We start from the raw sequence: 19,356 nt of genomic DNA, 5'->3' as shown, positions 1-19,356 counted from the left end.
CGATACAGATTTTGTTCCTAAAAAACAACGATTTGAAACAAATATATTTAATTTTTTTTTTAAATTCTATAATTTTGTCGTCCAGAAGTCACGGTAAATTACTCACAGTCTTCAGAAAAATTGATAATGAAGTTAGAACGTTTTTTTAAATCTTTTTGATACTGTACACTTTTGCTAGAAAGTGCACAAATTTTTTCAATAAATTATAATCTTGTATTTTCAAAAGTTTAATCGAAAAACAGAGCAGATAGGAAAAATACAAGATTGCATTCAGTACCCTTAAATAAGTCAAAGACAGTTTTCAAATTCCATGCACTTCGGAAAATGTGAATTTTGTTTCCTTGTGTTTTAATTGTGAATGCAGATTTTGAGTTTTGAAGATGAATTTGAATCTCTTTCTCAAAACACCAATTCCTTCATATTGAAACAGCTTTTATAAATAGTTTTCATTTCTTTTTGGCTCTAAAAACTCATAGGAAACGCAAAAATTTCAAACACTGCCCAAGTTTCTTCTTTTGATTTAATGTTGCTCTGGAATCTGTAGTGTTTAACGCATTAACGCATTAACTTGAATTTAGAAATCTTTAAAAAGTTTTTAAATCTTAAACTTTAACTATTAAAATTTAAAATTTTCATTTTCAATTTCTGTTTGGTAGTAAATAGTTGCATTTTTTTTACGGTTATCCATTATATGAATGCTTGATGTGATAGATTTTAAAGCAAATTAAACTAAATATGATCTTTTTTTTTTTTAATTTCTTAATATAGGTTATTTTGAAGTTTCATAATTCATATTTGAATGATGTAAAATCGAGGGGAAGACGAATTCGTGCAAGAGAATCTTTACTGTGATTCAAAAACTCAATTATTATTTTGCAATCTAATTAAGAATTCCTTGTAAACGCAAGTGGGAATAGTACTGCATTGGATTTGGGAATGATTTAGACATCACTTTGTGAAGATTTAAAATTGTCAATAAACCAACACTAAACAAAAGAAATTTATAATTGAATTTCAGATTCGTCTTAGCTATTTATATTGAAGTAGAGTTTTATTATAATATTTTGTCCCGATTCCTTCGGTTTTTAAGATATTTAGAATTACAAAGAAAAATCATAGTGAGCAACTTTCCGTTGCTGAATCTTCCTTAACAATGGATTTCATGAGGCCTTAATATGTCGTATATTACGATTGATTTTTTTTTGTGAAATATTGGTGTCAAACAGAAAGATTAGAAGGTACCAAAGACTGTCAATTCAAGTCACACGTTTCTAAAGTGTCTACTGGAAAACTGATCACTCCAATAATGGAGGATGTGACTTCAATTGAAATTTCTTACTAATAAGGCAATAAGATTTCTGAAAATTAACAATATTCACCCCCTATTTAACTGTTTCAAATTTGTCAATCCATTAAAATTCAAAACATAAAGAAGAATAAAGAAGCTCAGATTTTGAAACAAATACAAAAATTATCACAATTTGCTCATTTTGAAACAAATACATAATTTATCACAATTTGCTCACGAGGGATATTAGTGACAATTACCTTACTAAAATATTAAATAGATAAAAGGTTAGCAAGTTCAAAGTCAACACTTTAAGTAATTCAACAGAAGTTGATTGGAAAAATTCGGTTCAGAAAACTGCAAGTAACAGCTGCTTAAGTTTGGTAAACCGACTTTTCTTCAATTTTGAGCCTTTAAGTTAAAAGTAAACTTTTTCGATTATTAAACACCCCCACGGAGTGGAAAATTTTTGAAAATTCAAAAGCACATCTACTAGGGGAAGTTCAAAGTTTTTAAAGAAATTCGAGCGTTTACGGGTATTTTGTAACGGTTTTTTTTCCGCTTGGGGGGGGTGATCACCCCGATCACCCCCCACATAGGACCGCGCCTGCACTATGTCGTACATCCTTCGAGGATTTGATGGCTGGCATCTTACAAATGCTAACACCACCAACCAACAGAAAATGTCCTATGTATGCCGTGACCGAGATTCGATCTCATGACCGTTGGCTTAGAAGACTTGAAGGCTCATATATGTCACGGGCGGCGGCGTTACTTCGTATCTTGTTAGACAAAAAAGTTATTAGCTGTTGAGTAGGGGCATGTCTTTTGACATTGAAAAACAATAAATACAACTGACATCATTGCTGGTGCCTAGCGAGGTATTGCATGACAGACATGAGTATTTTGCTATCAACACTTTGCTAGGCAACAGTAGTGATGTCAGCTGAGTTTATTGTGTTTCATTGCCTGAAGGCATAACCCTACTCGAAAGCTCAAGTTTTTTTTGCCTAATAAGATACGAAGGTACAGTCTTCGACACAGTGGGTTTTTCAGAACATAATATTCAAGAACAGAATTGTCTTTGCAATCAAATTTCTTATTTTAAGTAACTTAATGGCTAAAGATTTTCCCAAAAACGGAGTTCATTTTTCGAACTTCTTGATTGATGTGTTCAACTCAAAACGAAAATTAAAAAAAAAGTAAGCTGAAATAGAAGTTCACAAAATTTTACATAATTTCCCCTTTCCTTTTTTTAATTTCTTTCAGGTTTTGGTCACTTAACTTCATCATTGTACTTTCATTGATTTTTGTTTTGTGATTTTTCTATAGTTTATTCCTTCCTATTTAAAATACAGTTTTTCTAAGGATGGCTAAAATTCAGCAAGCCGAAACGTAAAAAACTGTCTAAATTTATTCGTTAATCAGCTAATACTATTTATATTGAACTTGATTTTTTTTTCTTCTCTTAAATCGAATTAATGGTATTCCCTTTAATATTTTAACTTTTACACGGTAAGAATCTCAAAATTTTCATATTTGTTTAATTATTATTAGGTGAACATGTTCTTTTATGCCCCACCTAAGCGAATCGCTGATTTGCTATGTATTCAACGTACATTTTGTGTTTAAAACGAGTGCACTCGTTGAAGAAAAGTGTTTTTCACAAATGCTTATGATTTTTTATTACTCAAATTCATTTGCTTCAAAAACTTGACTTTCAAATACCATATTCAAAGCCCAAGAACAAATTTGTATTGCGAATACGCGCCGCTGAATATTTAATACGCGCCTAGCTGCCGAACATACCCGAAAGCAGCCGAAGACCAAAACACAATTATACTTACTTAATTACAGACAATTTGACAGAAAAGAAAATCAAAATAGACTAAACAAAATTAAAAAAAAAATGAAAAGTAAATTTTTTTTCTCTGAATTAACACTCAAAAAATAGTTGAAATCTTTTTGTTCACTTTTAATGAAAATTGGTCGATTTGAAAAATTAATGCATTTTTTCAGCATATTCCGATTGGCGCGATATAGCGAGCGCATGGGCCGTAATAATGGTATTTTAAGGAAAAATTCATACTTGCTAGCCATGGCCAATCACAGCATTTAGAACCAATTGGTAATATTTGCAGGGTTAGAGAGTTTCAGATTCTTCCAAAAACGAGTGGCGCGTACCAGCAACATGAACTTTCCCCCAACACAGAAATAACCATTCCAATTTCTCATTGCGTTGAAGTTTTTTTTTCTGGATTCCATGCCTTAATTGAAACGTCAAGTGTTCAAGTACTCAATAGAAACATTTATTATTCAAACTGCCAGTGTTCGGCACAAAAGCGCTAATCCGCTATTCGCTAGTTAGTCCGCTTACTTTTTGTTAGCGGTTTTATTTTGCCGCTAAGTTTGGATTGATTTATCGAATTAAAAAGTTCCGCTATTTTTTGGTTCCGCTAATTGAAGATCGCTAACTCCCATATATTTGTATCAATCTTTCAAATTCTTCGTGATAGAATATACTTTTTTTCATTAATCAAGTCAAAGTGACATTGTGCATCATTCTGATTGCTTGATTGGATTCATTGGAGAAATGCGTACTAGAATTAGAGAACAAATGTATTTAGTGTCATTTTTCTCTCTTTAAGCACTTTTTTTTAGCAACTTTTACAGAAGAAGATAACAATAATAAAGGTGTTAAACAATATAAAACTATTTTCAACATCTCTTCATCAGCATTTGTTTTCAAGTGGTTGAGCTATTTACTTTTCACAATACACTTTTTTAGAGATTTTACAGATCAGGTCATATAAGAATTAGATAAAATCACTATTGTAGCCTTCGTTTTAACTAAGTTCAAATAGAAATTGTATAAATGTTCACGTTTGACAAAGCTCTGCAAAATTGAAAAAGGGGAAAACAGGTTAAAGATTATAAATGAGGATTATGTAAAATAATGGCAAAACAAAAAAAAAAAAGGAATTGCTCAAAAGATTATTTGCAATAAAATTACTTACTATCTACTTTGCACAAAACCGATAAATAGAGTAAATTTTTAACCAAAATTTGAATTAAAAAAAAGAGAGATATAGCCCCCATTTTCCACATTCTGTTCTTTTGCTTTTTCTTTAATTGTTCGAAAATCGTTTGTATTAATTTATAGAACACAGAGACTCGTTAAAACTCCTATCTTTGACAGTTTTGGTTTGCTCATATAATTTTATGAAAATACGATCAATTTATCTAATTTTAAATTAAATACTTGAAAATTCATTAATCCCCCTTGGGGAGTTGGAAAAATCGAAAGGGGGAAGTGCGTGACTAAAGAAAAATTTGATATTTGTTGGTAAACAGTTAGCGATTAGCAATTAGCGCTTTAAGCTTAAAGCGATAACTTTTTTGGCACATTTAGCGTATTTAATTAGCGATCGCTAACTTTGTATGAGTTAGCGATTTAATTAGCGGCGCTAATTTTTCAGTTAACGATGCCGAAAACTGCAAACTGCTTATTACTTGATTATTATCTAATTTAATTTAAGGGGTTTTTAAATCATCATGGTCATTCCTCTTCCAAGATTGACCCTCAGATACAGCGTCAAGTACGTTTATTTATCAAAATGTCTGCAGCACGGGATCAGGCCTAGTAGATAAAGTACCGACGGTAGAGTAGAACCCGACCGAAGATGCTGGGGATCTCCTCATTCAAAATTTCGGAATCGTTCACCAGCCCGGTCGTCGTGCATGGTTTGGTTTGTCGATTACCAAGTTCGGCCAAAGTTTACTAACCAACCAGTCGGACAGGCATTTTAGGCAAAGAGAGGCCAAGAGGTGATGAGTTCAAACGTCGACCATGTGTCTACATGTTTTGTTTTTGAATGTTTTTATGCTTGCCCTGCTCAGACCCACACTGGAGTGATCGTGATCTTGTGGTCAAATCGCCCCTGGGGTCTCTCTAGAGATCTCCAACTGTATGTAGGAGGGTGAGCATTTTTTGTTTTTACTTTGAAGTCAATGGATTGGCCCGGGTGTGGTTTTAGGAGGTCTCCCAAACGGATTGATATTGTTTGGCCGTTTGATCGCCATCGTTTCGGTTGGACGAGTTAATGATCTGTAAAGTGGTTATGTTCTTAGGCGCCTAGCCTAAGAACGTATACAAATGAGATGTTTTCGGTTGTTTGGAAAACAATAACAGTTAGACGCAAGCGGAATGGGAAGTGCACTGAATAAAGACATTCGGAAGCACCACTGGAAACGATTGAAATTGTTCGCATTCGGTATGCAATGAATGGGGCATTAAACATACTTGTTTTATGAATTTGAAAAAAAAACTACCATGACGGAGGCCAATTCAATTTGTAATTTTTTTTTAAACTAAGGTCAAGGCATTTTTATAGTGATCTCAGAAGATCTAGTTTTTAAACTACGAATAAAATATCATCTAAATTAAAGGACAAATCTAGATGACTAACATTTTTTCATTGAGACATCACGGACCCCCACGGGAGTCATCTTCCCCTCAATCGAAGGAAATATTATTCAAATTTACGATTGATTGACGAGGTCATCGACTTTTTGCTTTCTTCTAAGATGCTAGCCTCTGTTTAAGATAAACGGCTTAGCAAAAAACCGGCTCAAATTTGACGTTCCGGCGCATAAATTACGCATTTTACGATGTCTAGTAGCGTCGTCGTTTGCTTCAAATGCTCGTAACTTGTGTTGACAATAAAGTTCATTGGTTTGACCATCATCAATCTGTCATCGATGGATGGCTGATCTGTATTGGGTAGTTTCGCATGTGTAGCCTTTTTTGAAGGTTGAATGGTTGTTTTTCGGAATCTATGCTAATTTACCTCTAAGCTGGAGGACTTGTTGCATCTTCTCGGATGCTGCTGAAATAAATTAACCGGTTTCGAAGGTCCTTCTCTGGGTAAACTGTGACATTTTCACGAACGGTACATCATAAAACTTTGATCCCAACGTCTGGGACTATAGATTAATTATCCAAAGAGCTGATTGATTTTTTTAGAGCTGAATTCAAGTCTTTAAAATTTTATTACATCAACAATTAATTATTTACATAATCCAAATCTGAGTAGAAGGATTGAGATATTCAGATTGACCATAAGATCTATTTCAATCTACAACAACCTTATTCATAAGTAAAATGCTGAACGGAAGCCATTTCGTTCAGAACTAATCGGAACCCATATCCTCATCTTCTGGTTCTCGACTTTGACCTTTTAAAAGCTTATGATCATTTTTTTTGCTGCGTTAGAGTCGTTCGAAGATGCTTGGATCATGTCCATTAACAACAATGTAGTAATAGGCAAGGTGGCTCTATGGAACGACATGATGGCATTCAATTCGTTACGGATAGTAACTAGGTAGCCTGTAGCAAGCTTGAACTCTCATTCAAGCTAGTATTGGGATTGTCTAAAAACTTGTGGAAAATACCTTTTTAAAATCAAAGAACAAATGTATTGAAATTCCATTGATTTCAAATCTGTCGATAAATGTTGATGGAAAAAAAAATTTTCAATTCCTCTTCATTTTTGTTGAGTAATTTTTGGGTTTGACAAAATTTGCCCGGATATTTCCCGGATTTTTGCTCATCAATTTTTTAAACGAATGCCCGGATTTTACCATGTTTTGATATAAAATTGCCGGGATTTGCCCGGCCTGGCTACGTGTTGAAAAAATTCTGGCAACCTTAACTTAGCCCCACTTCATGAAAGTTTCATGCATAATTACCATCGAATCATCCATTGGTCGCTGAGGAAATTGCCGATAAGAAGCCATCTTGTGCTACAGAGTAGATTGCGAATTATTATTCCAATACTCAATGGTTCCAGAACGATCAGTTGTTGGAAAAATATATTTTTGTAACACAATTTAAACATATATCATTATTTAATAATAAAATACTAGTCACGATCCAGAACCGCAGAAAAATCATAGCTTCACTTTCGAAATTTCGACAAGCTATAAAACGACCCTTTTTAAACGAACTCAAGCTTTTCGAAATAAGGGGTGATATTTACCCGTTAAAATGACAAATTTTTGACAAATCGTGAAGATTCTCATTAACGGGTAAATTTTACGCTTTTAAGTGGTAGCGTGTTGCACTTTTTTTGACAGTTTTCTGCGATGTCCGTGGAGACATCTCAGGCTCAACCAAAAAACATAAAATTGATTCCAAACGGGCCTAAGGACTACACAAGTTTTAAGGTTTAGCTTGAACATCTGTTCATCTGTGGTATTACGTTTAATATCATTTGATAATTAAATTTAAATTTATGAGTTGTTCAGCTCAGTGTTATAGAAAAAGTAAAGTAAATATCGATTAAACTCACATTTGATCCTTTTTTTACAATTTCTTTATTTGAAACGGCTCATACCTTTAGGCTTCAAGGAGCCAAAATCGATTTTGTTTGTTAACAATTGTTCTCTTAACTTAACACATTATGAGAGAAGAACGGAAGATAGAAAGGGAAATATGAAAATAAAAAAGTGTTGATACTTACGATTTCGGCGGATTCACATTGCTGCCGATTGCAGTAGAACCAAAACAATAGATCAATGATTGCTGATGACAGGTGCGGAATACTCGAATTGGATTTGTGGTAACATAACAGTGTTACCAGATATTCTGGGTAAGAATATCAAAGTTCGCATGGAGAAATGAGTACTTTCTCAGTTAGGGAATATAAGAAGTGGAAAGTGACAATTAGCTATCGCTAATTAATATACACCCAAAATTCAGCCTCTGTGCCAATGGCGTGTAGTCAATTTCATAGCATCATTGGTACAAGAAGATAACGCGATCGGTGCTGATTCGATTTGCTCCCACCGGCATTAATCTCCCAAGTTAACCGAATTGCGTATGTCTGAAAGAAACAAAATAAAAACGCTTTCACGTCCCTCCCTATCGCATCACAAGACGAAGAAGGATGGAAATAAATACCGGCCAACACCAGGCAGCCAGCGAACCAAGCACTGTGCGTGTGAATGTAGCAAAAGCAACAACAAAAACATCCTTCTAATTCAATCCCTTCAATCCACCGGCAAACAACCACGGCCGAGCTGTGCGTGTGTATGCAGTAAAAGCAACAAAAAAAAAACATTCCTTCAATTCAATTCGCCCTCAAACAACCACGGCTAAGCTGTGCGTGTGTATGTAGCAAAGCAACAAGAATATATTCCTTCAATTCACCGGCAAACAAGCACCGGCCAAGCTGCCCGGCTTTAGCAGCTGTGTATATGTAGCGTGTGTATGTAATAGCAGGCAGTAAGCAAAGCACAGTTCTCATTCAATGGGTTTCCCGTTTCCTCCACTCCCGTTCCCTTTCCCATTTCCATCACAAGACAAATGAATACCTTGAAAGGAGGCCAAACGCCGGGAAGCCACTGTCGTGCGTTTCTTTTGTGATTGATCGGTGGCAGAATGCCTATGACAAATATCCCTCTTCCTGCATGAAGCTCAAATAGTACACTGGTTAAGATGTCGGTCTGGCAAGATCATATGGTTGGTGATTTGAGTTCGATTCTCCCTACGGGCGCTGTGGTTTATATTTTTATTTTCTTGTTTCTGGGATGAATTATCCAATAGGAACGAAATCCCATAAAATGTTTTTCTTGTTTTGCTTGAATGTAGTGGTCATGCATCATTTTAGTTGGGAGCCGAGTCCTTATGCCAGTTACGGTTTTTCAAACATATCATCTTCGGCACAGTGCACATTTCAGCGCATTATCGGCACAGAGATGTTCCAAATAGGCATTGGATTTTTGCAACCTCTTCTATGGGTGTAGTTATATTCTACTGACTTCACAGACGAAACATAAATAAAGATAACTCTATTCCACCACTGAAACCTGGTTAGCAAGTACTCAAGTAGCCATCTCAGAGGGAACAACCAGCCAACGGACGAGCAAGAGGACCACCAGGGAAAGCCATCCAGCAGCCAGAGGACCGCCAGAGCAGAGACCAGCCAGCGAGATGTCCCAGGCCAGCCAGGAGGTTCCGCCAAAGGTCGAGTCCGGTGAGGTTCGCGGATCGAGAGGGTTACTCTCGATGTCGTCACGACCCGGTAAATTTGAATCAGCAGAGAGATAACTCAAATCGCCAGAGGGATCGTAACGATCTCTCTGGCGATTTTGCATCATCACATCGTTAGAGAGGAACACACCATACGCGTGCCTTGGGCGAGTGCCACGAATTAAGCTAAGACACGCCCTCCAGAGAAACACACGAACACAATCCGAATCGTGTTTGTATGTTTCCCTCCGAGACGCGTGTTCGCCTGCCTGAGAAGTCGACAGCTACGATTGAAAGCACACGCATTCGTATTTGTTGCCTCTAGGTATCTCGGCAGGACAAACCGAATGAAAATATTTGCGTTCTTGGAGTGTCGCCGGAGTTAACCGTTTTATTCTAAGTTCGGTGACTCAACTCTCAATTTTTTGCATGCTCTGTCGATTTCTGAGAGGACGCGCTTACTGGGGAGCCACGTTGCGGTTAGCAAGGGAGGAGTCCCAGGATCCACAACCGGGATGGTTCAGCGCGAAGGTCGGTAGGTCCACCGCAGTACAATTGGGTGGAACTTATAGCCGAGAGGGTTACTCTCGTGCTTTGGCTGTGCGCTGCGGTCAGCATACAAGAGCTGATCCAATCACAGCTGACCACCGGCGCGGAAGATCGTCAGCGCAGAGGCTATGAGATACTCCGGGTCAGCCAGATAGTGCCACTGGATTTCGAGGCTGCCAAGTCGGGTTCCGAGAGGGTTACTCTTGATGTTGTCACGAGCCACTCTGCGGTTACCAGCGTGAGTTCATTTCCGACGGCCGGGAGGAGGATTCTCAGGATCTGCAATCAAAATGAGCCAGCGTCGAAAGCTACAGATCCAGCCTGGATCGGAATTTGGAAGAAGCTGTTTGTCGAGATATGGGGCTATGCTTCAGTCAGCACGCGTGACCTCATACAAGCCAGCAGTTTAATATTTCTGTGGCTTTGGAGGTGATATTTTGGGCGATGGTTAGTTGCCAGCAACTTCAGCAACGCATTAGAGCCAGATCGGATACATGCTCCTGAACGTTGCTCTTCGGCTTTTTGAAGCGCTCGAAGCGTTGAAGCAGTGGAACGAAAGCCATGAAGCTGCAAGTCCAGAGGATTATTCTCGTTCCTGGTAGCTGCGCTGTGGTTAGCATGCGCAAGCTTTTATTCGACGGTTGGAAGATGTTTCGGGTGCTTCGGAGGAGGTGGTTTCGGCGACGGTTAGTCGCGAGCGCAGTCAACCAGTTTTTGCTGCGGATTCCAGTCGAGAGTGCAGATTCTTAAAGTCTTCGCGAAATGAAGGCTTTGAGAGAGAACGCGAAGAAAGTGGCAAGAAGTTGATGAAGCATCTGGACGTGAAGTATGCATTCATCACGAAGATCGTAAAAAGCGGTCAGCTTTTATTGAGACACATATCTACTGAGGATCAGCCAGCTGATGCGTTCACGAAGGCGTTACCGAGGGCGAGGCACAGCGAAGAAGTTCAGCATTCTCAATTTACGAATTGAGCGGAGGTGTTGAAACTTACGTTTTCCTTCCAGCGACCTAAACAGCAGCAACCGATTTCTGCTGTGAGCAGAACCAAAACATTGTTTGTTTTGGTTCCTCTAGCTATGTTCAATTCGCAATCGAGAACAATAGATCAATGATTGCTGATGACAGGTGATGATGATAAACGCGGTATTTATGTTTACATCATCACACGGTAAGGTGAGACTAACAAATTGGGTTCGTGGTAACACAACAGTGTTGTCAGATATTCTGGGTAAGGATATCAAAGTTCTCATTGAGAAATGAGTACTTTCCCGGTTAGGGAATATTTTTTTTTTTTTATTAGTTGATCACCCAGGTGGTAAATCCTTTTTACGGATTGCATTCCAAGGCACGGCGAGCCACCGCGTCCCCCCAGTTTGCTACTCTGGGTCCATGGGTGCAATTGGACGACTCATGATACTATGTACCTCTACGCCATAAAATCCACCTGGAGCCTCTTGCCATAATTCCCATGCAGACCTGCAACGAAGGCTATACCCGACATGGGAGACCATACTCGCGCAATGCGCTCCACTTCAAATACTCGTTTTTATACGTACTACACCAGCAATCATCGTCCACTCTTTGTCACGATTCACGACTCACGGGTTGGCAGTCCGTTCGCCGCTACTCGTGATTCGAGTCGCACACATTCTCGACTCTTCGAGACCCATCCTGAGGCCCATCCAATAGGCGCCACATATTACGGCACAAGGCCCCTCTGTCCATCGTGGGTCGGTCATATCCGCGAATCAGGGCTAGGACCACCCGACGCGCGAATTTGACCAACACTCGCTCGAACATTTGGTCGTCCCGCATATCGGGGTCGCGACTACCCGATACACGTTACGACCCCTCCTTCTTGCAACTGAGCACTGGTACCAAGGTGCCCAGTCACACCACGTTTTGTCACCCTCGGCACGCAGCCCGTCGCAGCTGACTGTACCAAGTGTGACGTGTAGTTCTCTTGGCCGTACATCTACAGGTGACAAGTCGGTAGACACGTTTCCACTCTGCACCACGGGGAGGTGGAACTACGTCGCAGAGCAAAGTTAGGGAATATAAGAAGTGGAAAGTGACAATAAGCTATCGCTAATTAATATAGTTGTATTCTACTGACCTCACAGACGAAACTGAATAAAGATAACGCTATCCCTCAACTGAAACCTGTGTTTTCAAGAAAAAGAATTATAGACGAAGATCGATAGCTTTTAGAAAAAGGTAGATTTCGAATATGTAGTCCTAATCTAGCACAGCTAGTACATCTCTCACTGGAACATGAGGTGGTTTTCCTCGGGCCCGAAGGGAGTCTATTAAATTACATTTGTTCCTTAATATTTCAAAACTCAAAGATTTAATACTTAAATTAGTCACCTTATAAGTATCTTATTCAATAGTTATCACTTTCAATTGTTATTGATAATTGAGCAGAAAATTTATTTTTATCATAAATCATTGATTTTAATGAAATTTCAAATATAAAATCATAGCTAAAAAAAAGCTTGTACAGAACTATTCAAATTATGACTTGCGTTCTGTAAAAATCAAGCACATTTATTGTTTCAATATGAGCTCCAAATCTAGCTGAATTTAGATCAATTCAAAGTTTTCCAATGTCAATTCAGAAAAATGAATTATCTTTGTTGCAAATCACCCATTTTTGAAGGACAGACTAAATTAAATGTCGGTTTTTGAAAACCACAAAAATCTCAATCCGATTGAAAAACTTTAAAATGGAATGGTTTTTAAAAATCGGATCAATAGTCATACTATATGCCATATTATATAGAATGCCCGGTTATATCCGGGTTTCCCCGGATATTTAGTACAAAATTATTTTTTTTTCTTCAAGGTTTTTTTTTCTTGATTTATGTTGAGTATTTCCTTGGTTTTGACAAAATTTGCCCGGATAAAGACCGGATATTTTGTAAACAATTCTGAAATCAAATGCCCGGATTTTGCCAGGTTTTAAAATGAAAATAGCCCGGATTTGTCCGGCCCGAATATGTGCAGAAAAAATTCTGGAAACCTCAGTCATATAGACCCTAACCGAGAAGGAAGGTTATCTATGTTTGCAAAATTTGTCAAAATGTGCAATGGTTTGCTTAAAATTTTTTAAACGACAGATTTTCAAAAATATCGCCATTGCAATTGGGTTTAACTAATTCATTAAGTTTATGAAGAATTTTTTTTTTCCTTAATACAAGTGATCGTTGCTAAGCATGTTATTTCTTGGATTCATTGAACCTTTTAAATTGTATGTATAAAAGAGTTGGACACTGTTGGGGCATTTGGAAGCACGCGCTCAGTCACTTCGACTTTGAACTTTCATAGCTTTTTACTCTGATAATAATTTTTATTCAATTTTTCTGCATAAGTTAGATCAACTATCCCACTATCATATCACAAAATTTGAGCTTTCTAATGTTTGTGTGGCTTGAGAAACAGTATTTCTAAGAAAATCAAATTTTTGGACTTTCATTATTTAAAATATCTTAGAAACTATGCTACACTTTTTATTGAAATGTTGCAGAGCGATTGTTGAAATATAAAGTTATAAAGTCTGAAGTTTTTGGAAAGTTCTATCGATAGGATCGAAAGTTTCGAAAGGTACAATATTTCAGACATGAACCTTAAGATGCAATTTCTATAGTAGAACTTTGGACGAATGTTTTCATTGGAAAATTATATTTTACAGGGCGACAAAAAAAGTCTGGTCACACTTTTTTGGGGTCGCCTGTAGCCTACACTTTGCATCTCTCTGGTGCCATCTATATGTCAAATGAAAGGGCTAACTTTGCTGCCCAAAGTGGCAGATTTTTGTTTCTGTGCAGTTTGTTTACATTGAGTTGTGAGCCATTGCAGAGTTAAGAACAGCTGTTATCGCTGCTCAGTTGGCGCGCTGATGACGGGATATTTTTTTCGGACAAAAAGCTGTTCGTTTTGGAGCAAACAGTCAATCGCCAAAATGATCGAGTTTGGAGTGTGAGCCTCCAGCAAGCTTCTATGGACAAGCTGAATGTTTCCGGTTCCAAAAAAAGACGTCAGTCTTGCTTCCAGCAAGATGGCTCCCATCCCACACCGCAAAGGTTGTTCAGGCGTAGTGTGAGGAAAACTTGACCGATTTCATTTCGAAGAATGAACGGCCTCCGTCGTCTCCGGATCTGAATCCAATGGATTATTTCATGTGGTGATACGTGAACGACTAAAAAATAACAAATTTAGAGCAATTCAAGCGAGTTATCACGAAATTCTGGGACGAGATGCCGATGGAGCACGTGCGCGCCGCTTGCGACGACTTTCCGAGACGTCTGAAGCTGGTTCGATTGGAGAAAGGTGGTGTAATTCCGAGATATTGTCTGTGAAGTATCTTTATGAGTTACTGAATAAAGCTATGAAAGCCAGATTCAGATTTTCTTCTTATTCTTTGAAATATTTTAATTTTCCTGTGTGACCGGACTTTTATGTCAGCCTGTAAATATTTTTCTTTGCCAGATAATTTATGGTGGATATGATTATGCTGCTGCCTGGACTTAGATTAAAATTAGATTCCTAGGGATCAAAAGAATTTTTATTCTCTTCACATTAATGAATATCAAATATTGTCAACATTCTTAATTTAAATATTCTTTATTCAAGGGTAATACGGTCAAAATTTGGTCAATATCAACTTGACGTATTTCTCCAATTTTGCATTTAAAATACCTGAACGCCCCTCATTTTGAAGGTGTGTGTGTAGAGTGTTGCTCCTATTTTGATTTTGGAATTCACTCTTCAGTTGTCAAAATGCCGTCGAAGAAAGAAGAGCAGCGTATCAAAATTTTGCTCGCGCATCGCGAAAAATCGAGCTACCAGGGACAGGAGTTTTATACGTCAAAAGGAAAGGGAAAGCTAGCAGATATTTTGAAGCACATGAAACTGTCAAAGTTCCCGAAGAAATATCTGTTTGGCAAGCCATCTGTACCTGCGGCATGAAAAGCAGCATTTTCATAGCTGCCAGGCCAGGACTGTCAACCAAGAAATTTACGTGAAAGAGTGTTTGAATATCTGCTGCCTTTCCTGAAGAAACACGGTTCTTCCGTACTGTTTTGGCCGGATTTGGCATCTTGCCATTTCGGTAAAAAGGCCATGGAGTGGTACGCCGCCAACAACGTGCAGGTGGTTCCCAAGGAAAAGAACCCTCCCAACACGCCAGAGCTCCGCCCAATTCAGAAATACTGGGCTATTGTCAAGTGGAACCTAAAGAAGACCAAAAAAACTGTTAAGGACGAGCAGCAGTTCAAGGCGAACTGGCTTTCTGTGGCGAAGAAGGTGGATAAGGTGGCTGTACAAAATCTGATGGCAGGGGTTAAGCGTAAGGCCCAGCAATTCGGATTTGTAAAAGCGGAAGCCCAACTGAATATTTTTCCTGAATTTTATACTAATTGTACTGGCAAAAGAAACTTAATTTGATTTTTTAAATAAACGATTTCACCGATTTACACGCGTTTTCCCTTGACCAAATTTTGACCGTATCACCCTTTATGTACGGATACGTTCTTATTTATTCTCATTAGAAACATATTAAAAATTAAACAACGGACATGATGATCATTGACTTTAATGTAAATTTGCATAAGTCATTAATATAACCAAAGTGGTTAACAAATTTTACACATGGTTTTTGATGTAAACTTGGGGTGAGCAGACGAAAAAAATTGCACTCTCACTGGGCAAGCCGATCTGAGGAGTTTTGTCATCCATGATAAACACAATCAATCAACAACGAATATTTTGAGCAAGTTTTAGAATAAAAATGAACGTTTATGGATGCCTTAAAAAGGCTTCAAATCTGCTGATAAGTCTCGATAAATGAATAACAATTCGAATGTTTTTCTTTTTGATTGTCATTGGAAAACTCCTCGCTTTTGCTAAAACTTGCCGATATTTCGCGGACTTAGGGTTGAAAAAGTCGAAATCAAATACTTGTATTTTGTGTAATTTTTTGTGTTTACCACCTTGGTGGAACTGATTTGTTTTAATTTCAAAACATGTTGTTGTCGCTGATTAATGTTCATTAATATCAGGTTTTTAGCCTTCAACTTTTACCCTGCATGCTAAATTTTAAACTGCAAATATGAAAAAAAAAATTGAAATTGTCGATAAAAATATATTTTCGAGTAGAAGAATGTCGACAAATACCCAGAGCGCCGATGTGGTCTAGTGGATAGGCTGGCGCGAGTCTGGTTTTGGTATGCCAGGCGTACTGGGTTCGATTCCCGGTATCGGCAAGAAAACTTTTGGGTTCGAATCCCATGAGTTGCCGACAGGTAAGATGTGTTTCCTCATATAACTGACTATATAATAAGAATGTTCAATCAGTTGCCAGCTGGCCAGGTATATACACGGATGCCGGAATACCTGTAAGTAAACTAGCCCACCTGATTGACTCGTTCTTCCAAAATAAACATACATCAACACAATACACTCACTCCATAACAGTTCACACGAAGCCATGAGGTCCGGGTATGATGAACGCGGTGCATTGGAGATTTGTCGAACTTAATAATCTAAAGAATGCATGTGAGCACATACTTAGGCAGAAACTGCGGTGAATCCGTGCACCCATGGTGGATAACCAACATACATACATACAGAAGAATGTCGACAAATACCCATTTCACCAAATTGACCAATTTTGCCTTGTCAAATTAGTTAATGTCCTCTATCAAATTTCACAACTTAATTAAAACTAAATATTTGCCAATAAATTTTATGTCCCATAGAGATGAATCGAACATAACAGTAGTCCCCAGCCACCTGTTGAGGCAGCCATGGGTCAGTCGTCAAATTAGCATTTAGATAAGGCAATTTCGCGCATTTCATCATGTCCATCCTCCCCTCGTGAAAGGAGTGGATGAGTTTGAGACGAGGAGCACGATCTTGGACGAAGACCACTGTCAAGGTCGCCAAGTTCCAAGTTCAAACGTAGACTCCGATTTGCGGAGCGCCTGAATGACGTTATGGGGGGTAGCAGGTAGATGATTCAAATTTGTCTAATACATATCGTCATCGTTTGTTGTCGATTCACTGAATTTAACAAACCAGATTGGGTGTGGGGTGTGTTGCATCGCCAATCGGATGTATTGCACCCTGCCAGCAGTGGCCATTAGGAAGGCGCGAACGGATGATGGGTCTATCATTTAACAGGATGACAGTCGGTAATTTACATACTAACTATATAGTGATGTCATTTTCGATAGTTTTCCATTGAAAGCAAATTAGACAAACGACAATAGGCATCAATCTTATTACCACCACTTGCTGTGAAGTTTGCAGTCCAAATAAGGAGTCCAGCTAGGCTAAACAACAAAAGTTAAGTAATAAGATGTGAACTGCTTTACAATAATCGCGTTTGCAGATGAAGTGAATAAGTCATAAGTTCGATAGTCAATAAAGTCGGCAGTTTCGTGTACTTTTTTGATTAATGGAATAAGAGTCACGGACGAGTGTCTTCAATTGTTTGGTCGCAATCTACGGAATTGTACGAATTTAGACATTCAATGTTCCATAACGTAAACTAATAATAATAAAAGCCCTAATGTCAAAAGTAATTCTAGAGCTTTTCCTAGGTTTTGGCAACAAAAATTATAACGTAAATTTATAAAGTTTGTTCGGTTCCTTTGAGTTACTATTGAACTGCAAAAAGAATCGATTGACTCTGCCAATAGTTTAAAAAAATGTTTTTTTTGTATTTTTTTTTCTACTCAGAGGTTTGTCATCATAAAATTTTGTTTTCTTCTATTCCAGCGGCTGCTAGTGCTAGTTCTAGCGCTAGCAACCTCCGGCTATGCGGAAATAACAACGCGGATAGGTCCGGATGGGTATGACTATCCCAAACCAAACATTCCTTTCCCGTCGCCGGAAAAGCCAGTTCAGCCCAGCACACCGAGACCTTGTCCATTCGGAGGCATTCCTCCGTACTGCTGTACCAATGGAGGCCAGGGGCCCAACTGTGTTGTTCCAACTCGACCGACTCCGGGACCTACAACACCTGCGCCTTGTCCATATGGTGGAGTCCCACCGTATTGTTGTACGAACGGAGGTCAAGGTCCCAATTGTGTAGTACCAACTCGACCAACTCCACCACCCGGATGTCCTAATGGTGGAGTTCCTCCGTACTGCTGTACCAATGGGGGTCAAGGTCCCAACTGCGTTGTTCCAACACGACCGACTCCAGGACCCACTACTCCAGCTCCTTGTCCGTTCGGAGGCATTCCTCCGTACTGCTGCACTAACGGAGGTCAGGGTCCTAACTGCATAGTCCCAACACGCCCTACTCCCGGACCAACAACGCCTGCCACATGTCCATATGGCGGTGTTCCTCCGTATTGTTGTACAAATGGAGGCCAAGGTCCAAACTGTGTAGTTCCAACACGTCCAACTCCAGGACCAACTATTCCAGTAGGATGTCCAAACGGTGGAATCCCTCCATATTGCTGTACTAACGGAGGTCAGGGTCCCAATTGCGTAGTTCCAACACGACCAACTCCAGGACCAACAACTCCTGCCCCATGCCCATTCGGTGGAATCCCCCCATACTGTTGCACAAACGGTGGTCAAGGACCCAACTGTGTGGTTCCAACACGTCCAACCCCAGGTCCAACCACTCCTACATGCCCATACGGCGGAATTCCACCATATTGCTGTACAAATGGCGGTCAAGGCCCCAATTGTGTAGTTCCAACTAGACCAACTCCTGGACCAACAACCCCAGCGCCATGCCCATTCGGAGGAATTCCACCATACTGTTGTACCAACGGAGGTCAGGGACCGAATTGTGTTGTACCAACCCGCCCAACTCCTGGTCCTACTACTCCGGCTCCATGTCCATTCGGAGGCGTTCCACCGTACTGTTGCACAAATGGAGGTCAAGGCCCTAATTGCGTGGTTCCAACACGTCCTACTCCTGGTCCAACAACACCTAAGCCTTGTCCTTTCGGTGGTATTCCTCCATACTGCTGTACAAATGGAGGTCAAGGCCCCAACTGCGTTGTGGCAACACGACCAACACCCGGACCAACTACTCCTGCGCCCTGTCCTTTCGGAGGCGTTCCACCGTACTGTTGCACAAATGGAGGTCAAGGCCCCAACTGTGTGGTGCCAACACGACCAACACCACGACCACCGACTCCCACGACGCCCAGACCTTGCCCTAACGGAGGTAGACTATCTTGAAAAAATTGCTTATACAGGAATAATTTTATTACTATTTTTTTTTTGAATTTTCTTCCTTAGGTGTGCCGCCGTATTGCTGCACAAATGGAGGATCCGGACCCAATTGCTACGTACCGGTGCCACCAGTTCCCCCACCAACCCGACCGCCACCACCTCGTCCTACTACTGGCGACAACGAATATCTTCCACCGTGCACGAATGGTGGCCAAGGACCGGATTGCGTTCTTCCTATAACGCCGCCACCAACCAGGTTAGTTATCCGTTTTCT

General features: G+C 39.4%; 1 protein-coding gene across 1 annotated transcript in view; it reads left to right on the top strand.

The window, feature by feature from the left end:
* The window catches only part of LOC129755933 (mucin-2-like), a 50,993-nt gene that overhangs the window by 28,048 nt on the left and 3,589 nt on the right, over positions 1–19,356 (top strand). Inside the window, exons 2-3 of the mRNA XM_055752639.1 lie at positions 17,661–19,074; positions 19,149–19,338. Of these exons, the coding sequence (XP_055608614.1) occupies positions 17,661–19,074; positions 19,149–19,338 (1,604 nt within the window). The remainder of the gene's footprint in view (positions 1–17,660; positions 19,075–19,148; positions 19,339–19,356) is intronic.

This window comes from Uranotaenia lowii, chromosome 3, assembly GCF_029784155.1.
Source record: "Uranotaenia lowii strain MFRU-FL chromosome 3, ASM2978415v1, whole genome shotgun sequence".
In the NCBI taxonomy this organism is placed as follows: domain Eukaryota; kingdom Metazoa; phylum Arthropoda; class Insecta; order Diptera; family Culicidae; genus Uranotaenia; species Uranotaenia lowii.
This window is presented reverse-complemented; position numbering and strand designations above follow the sequence as displayed.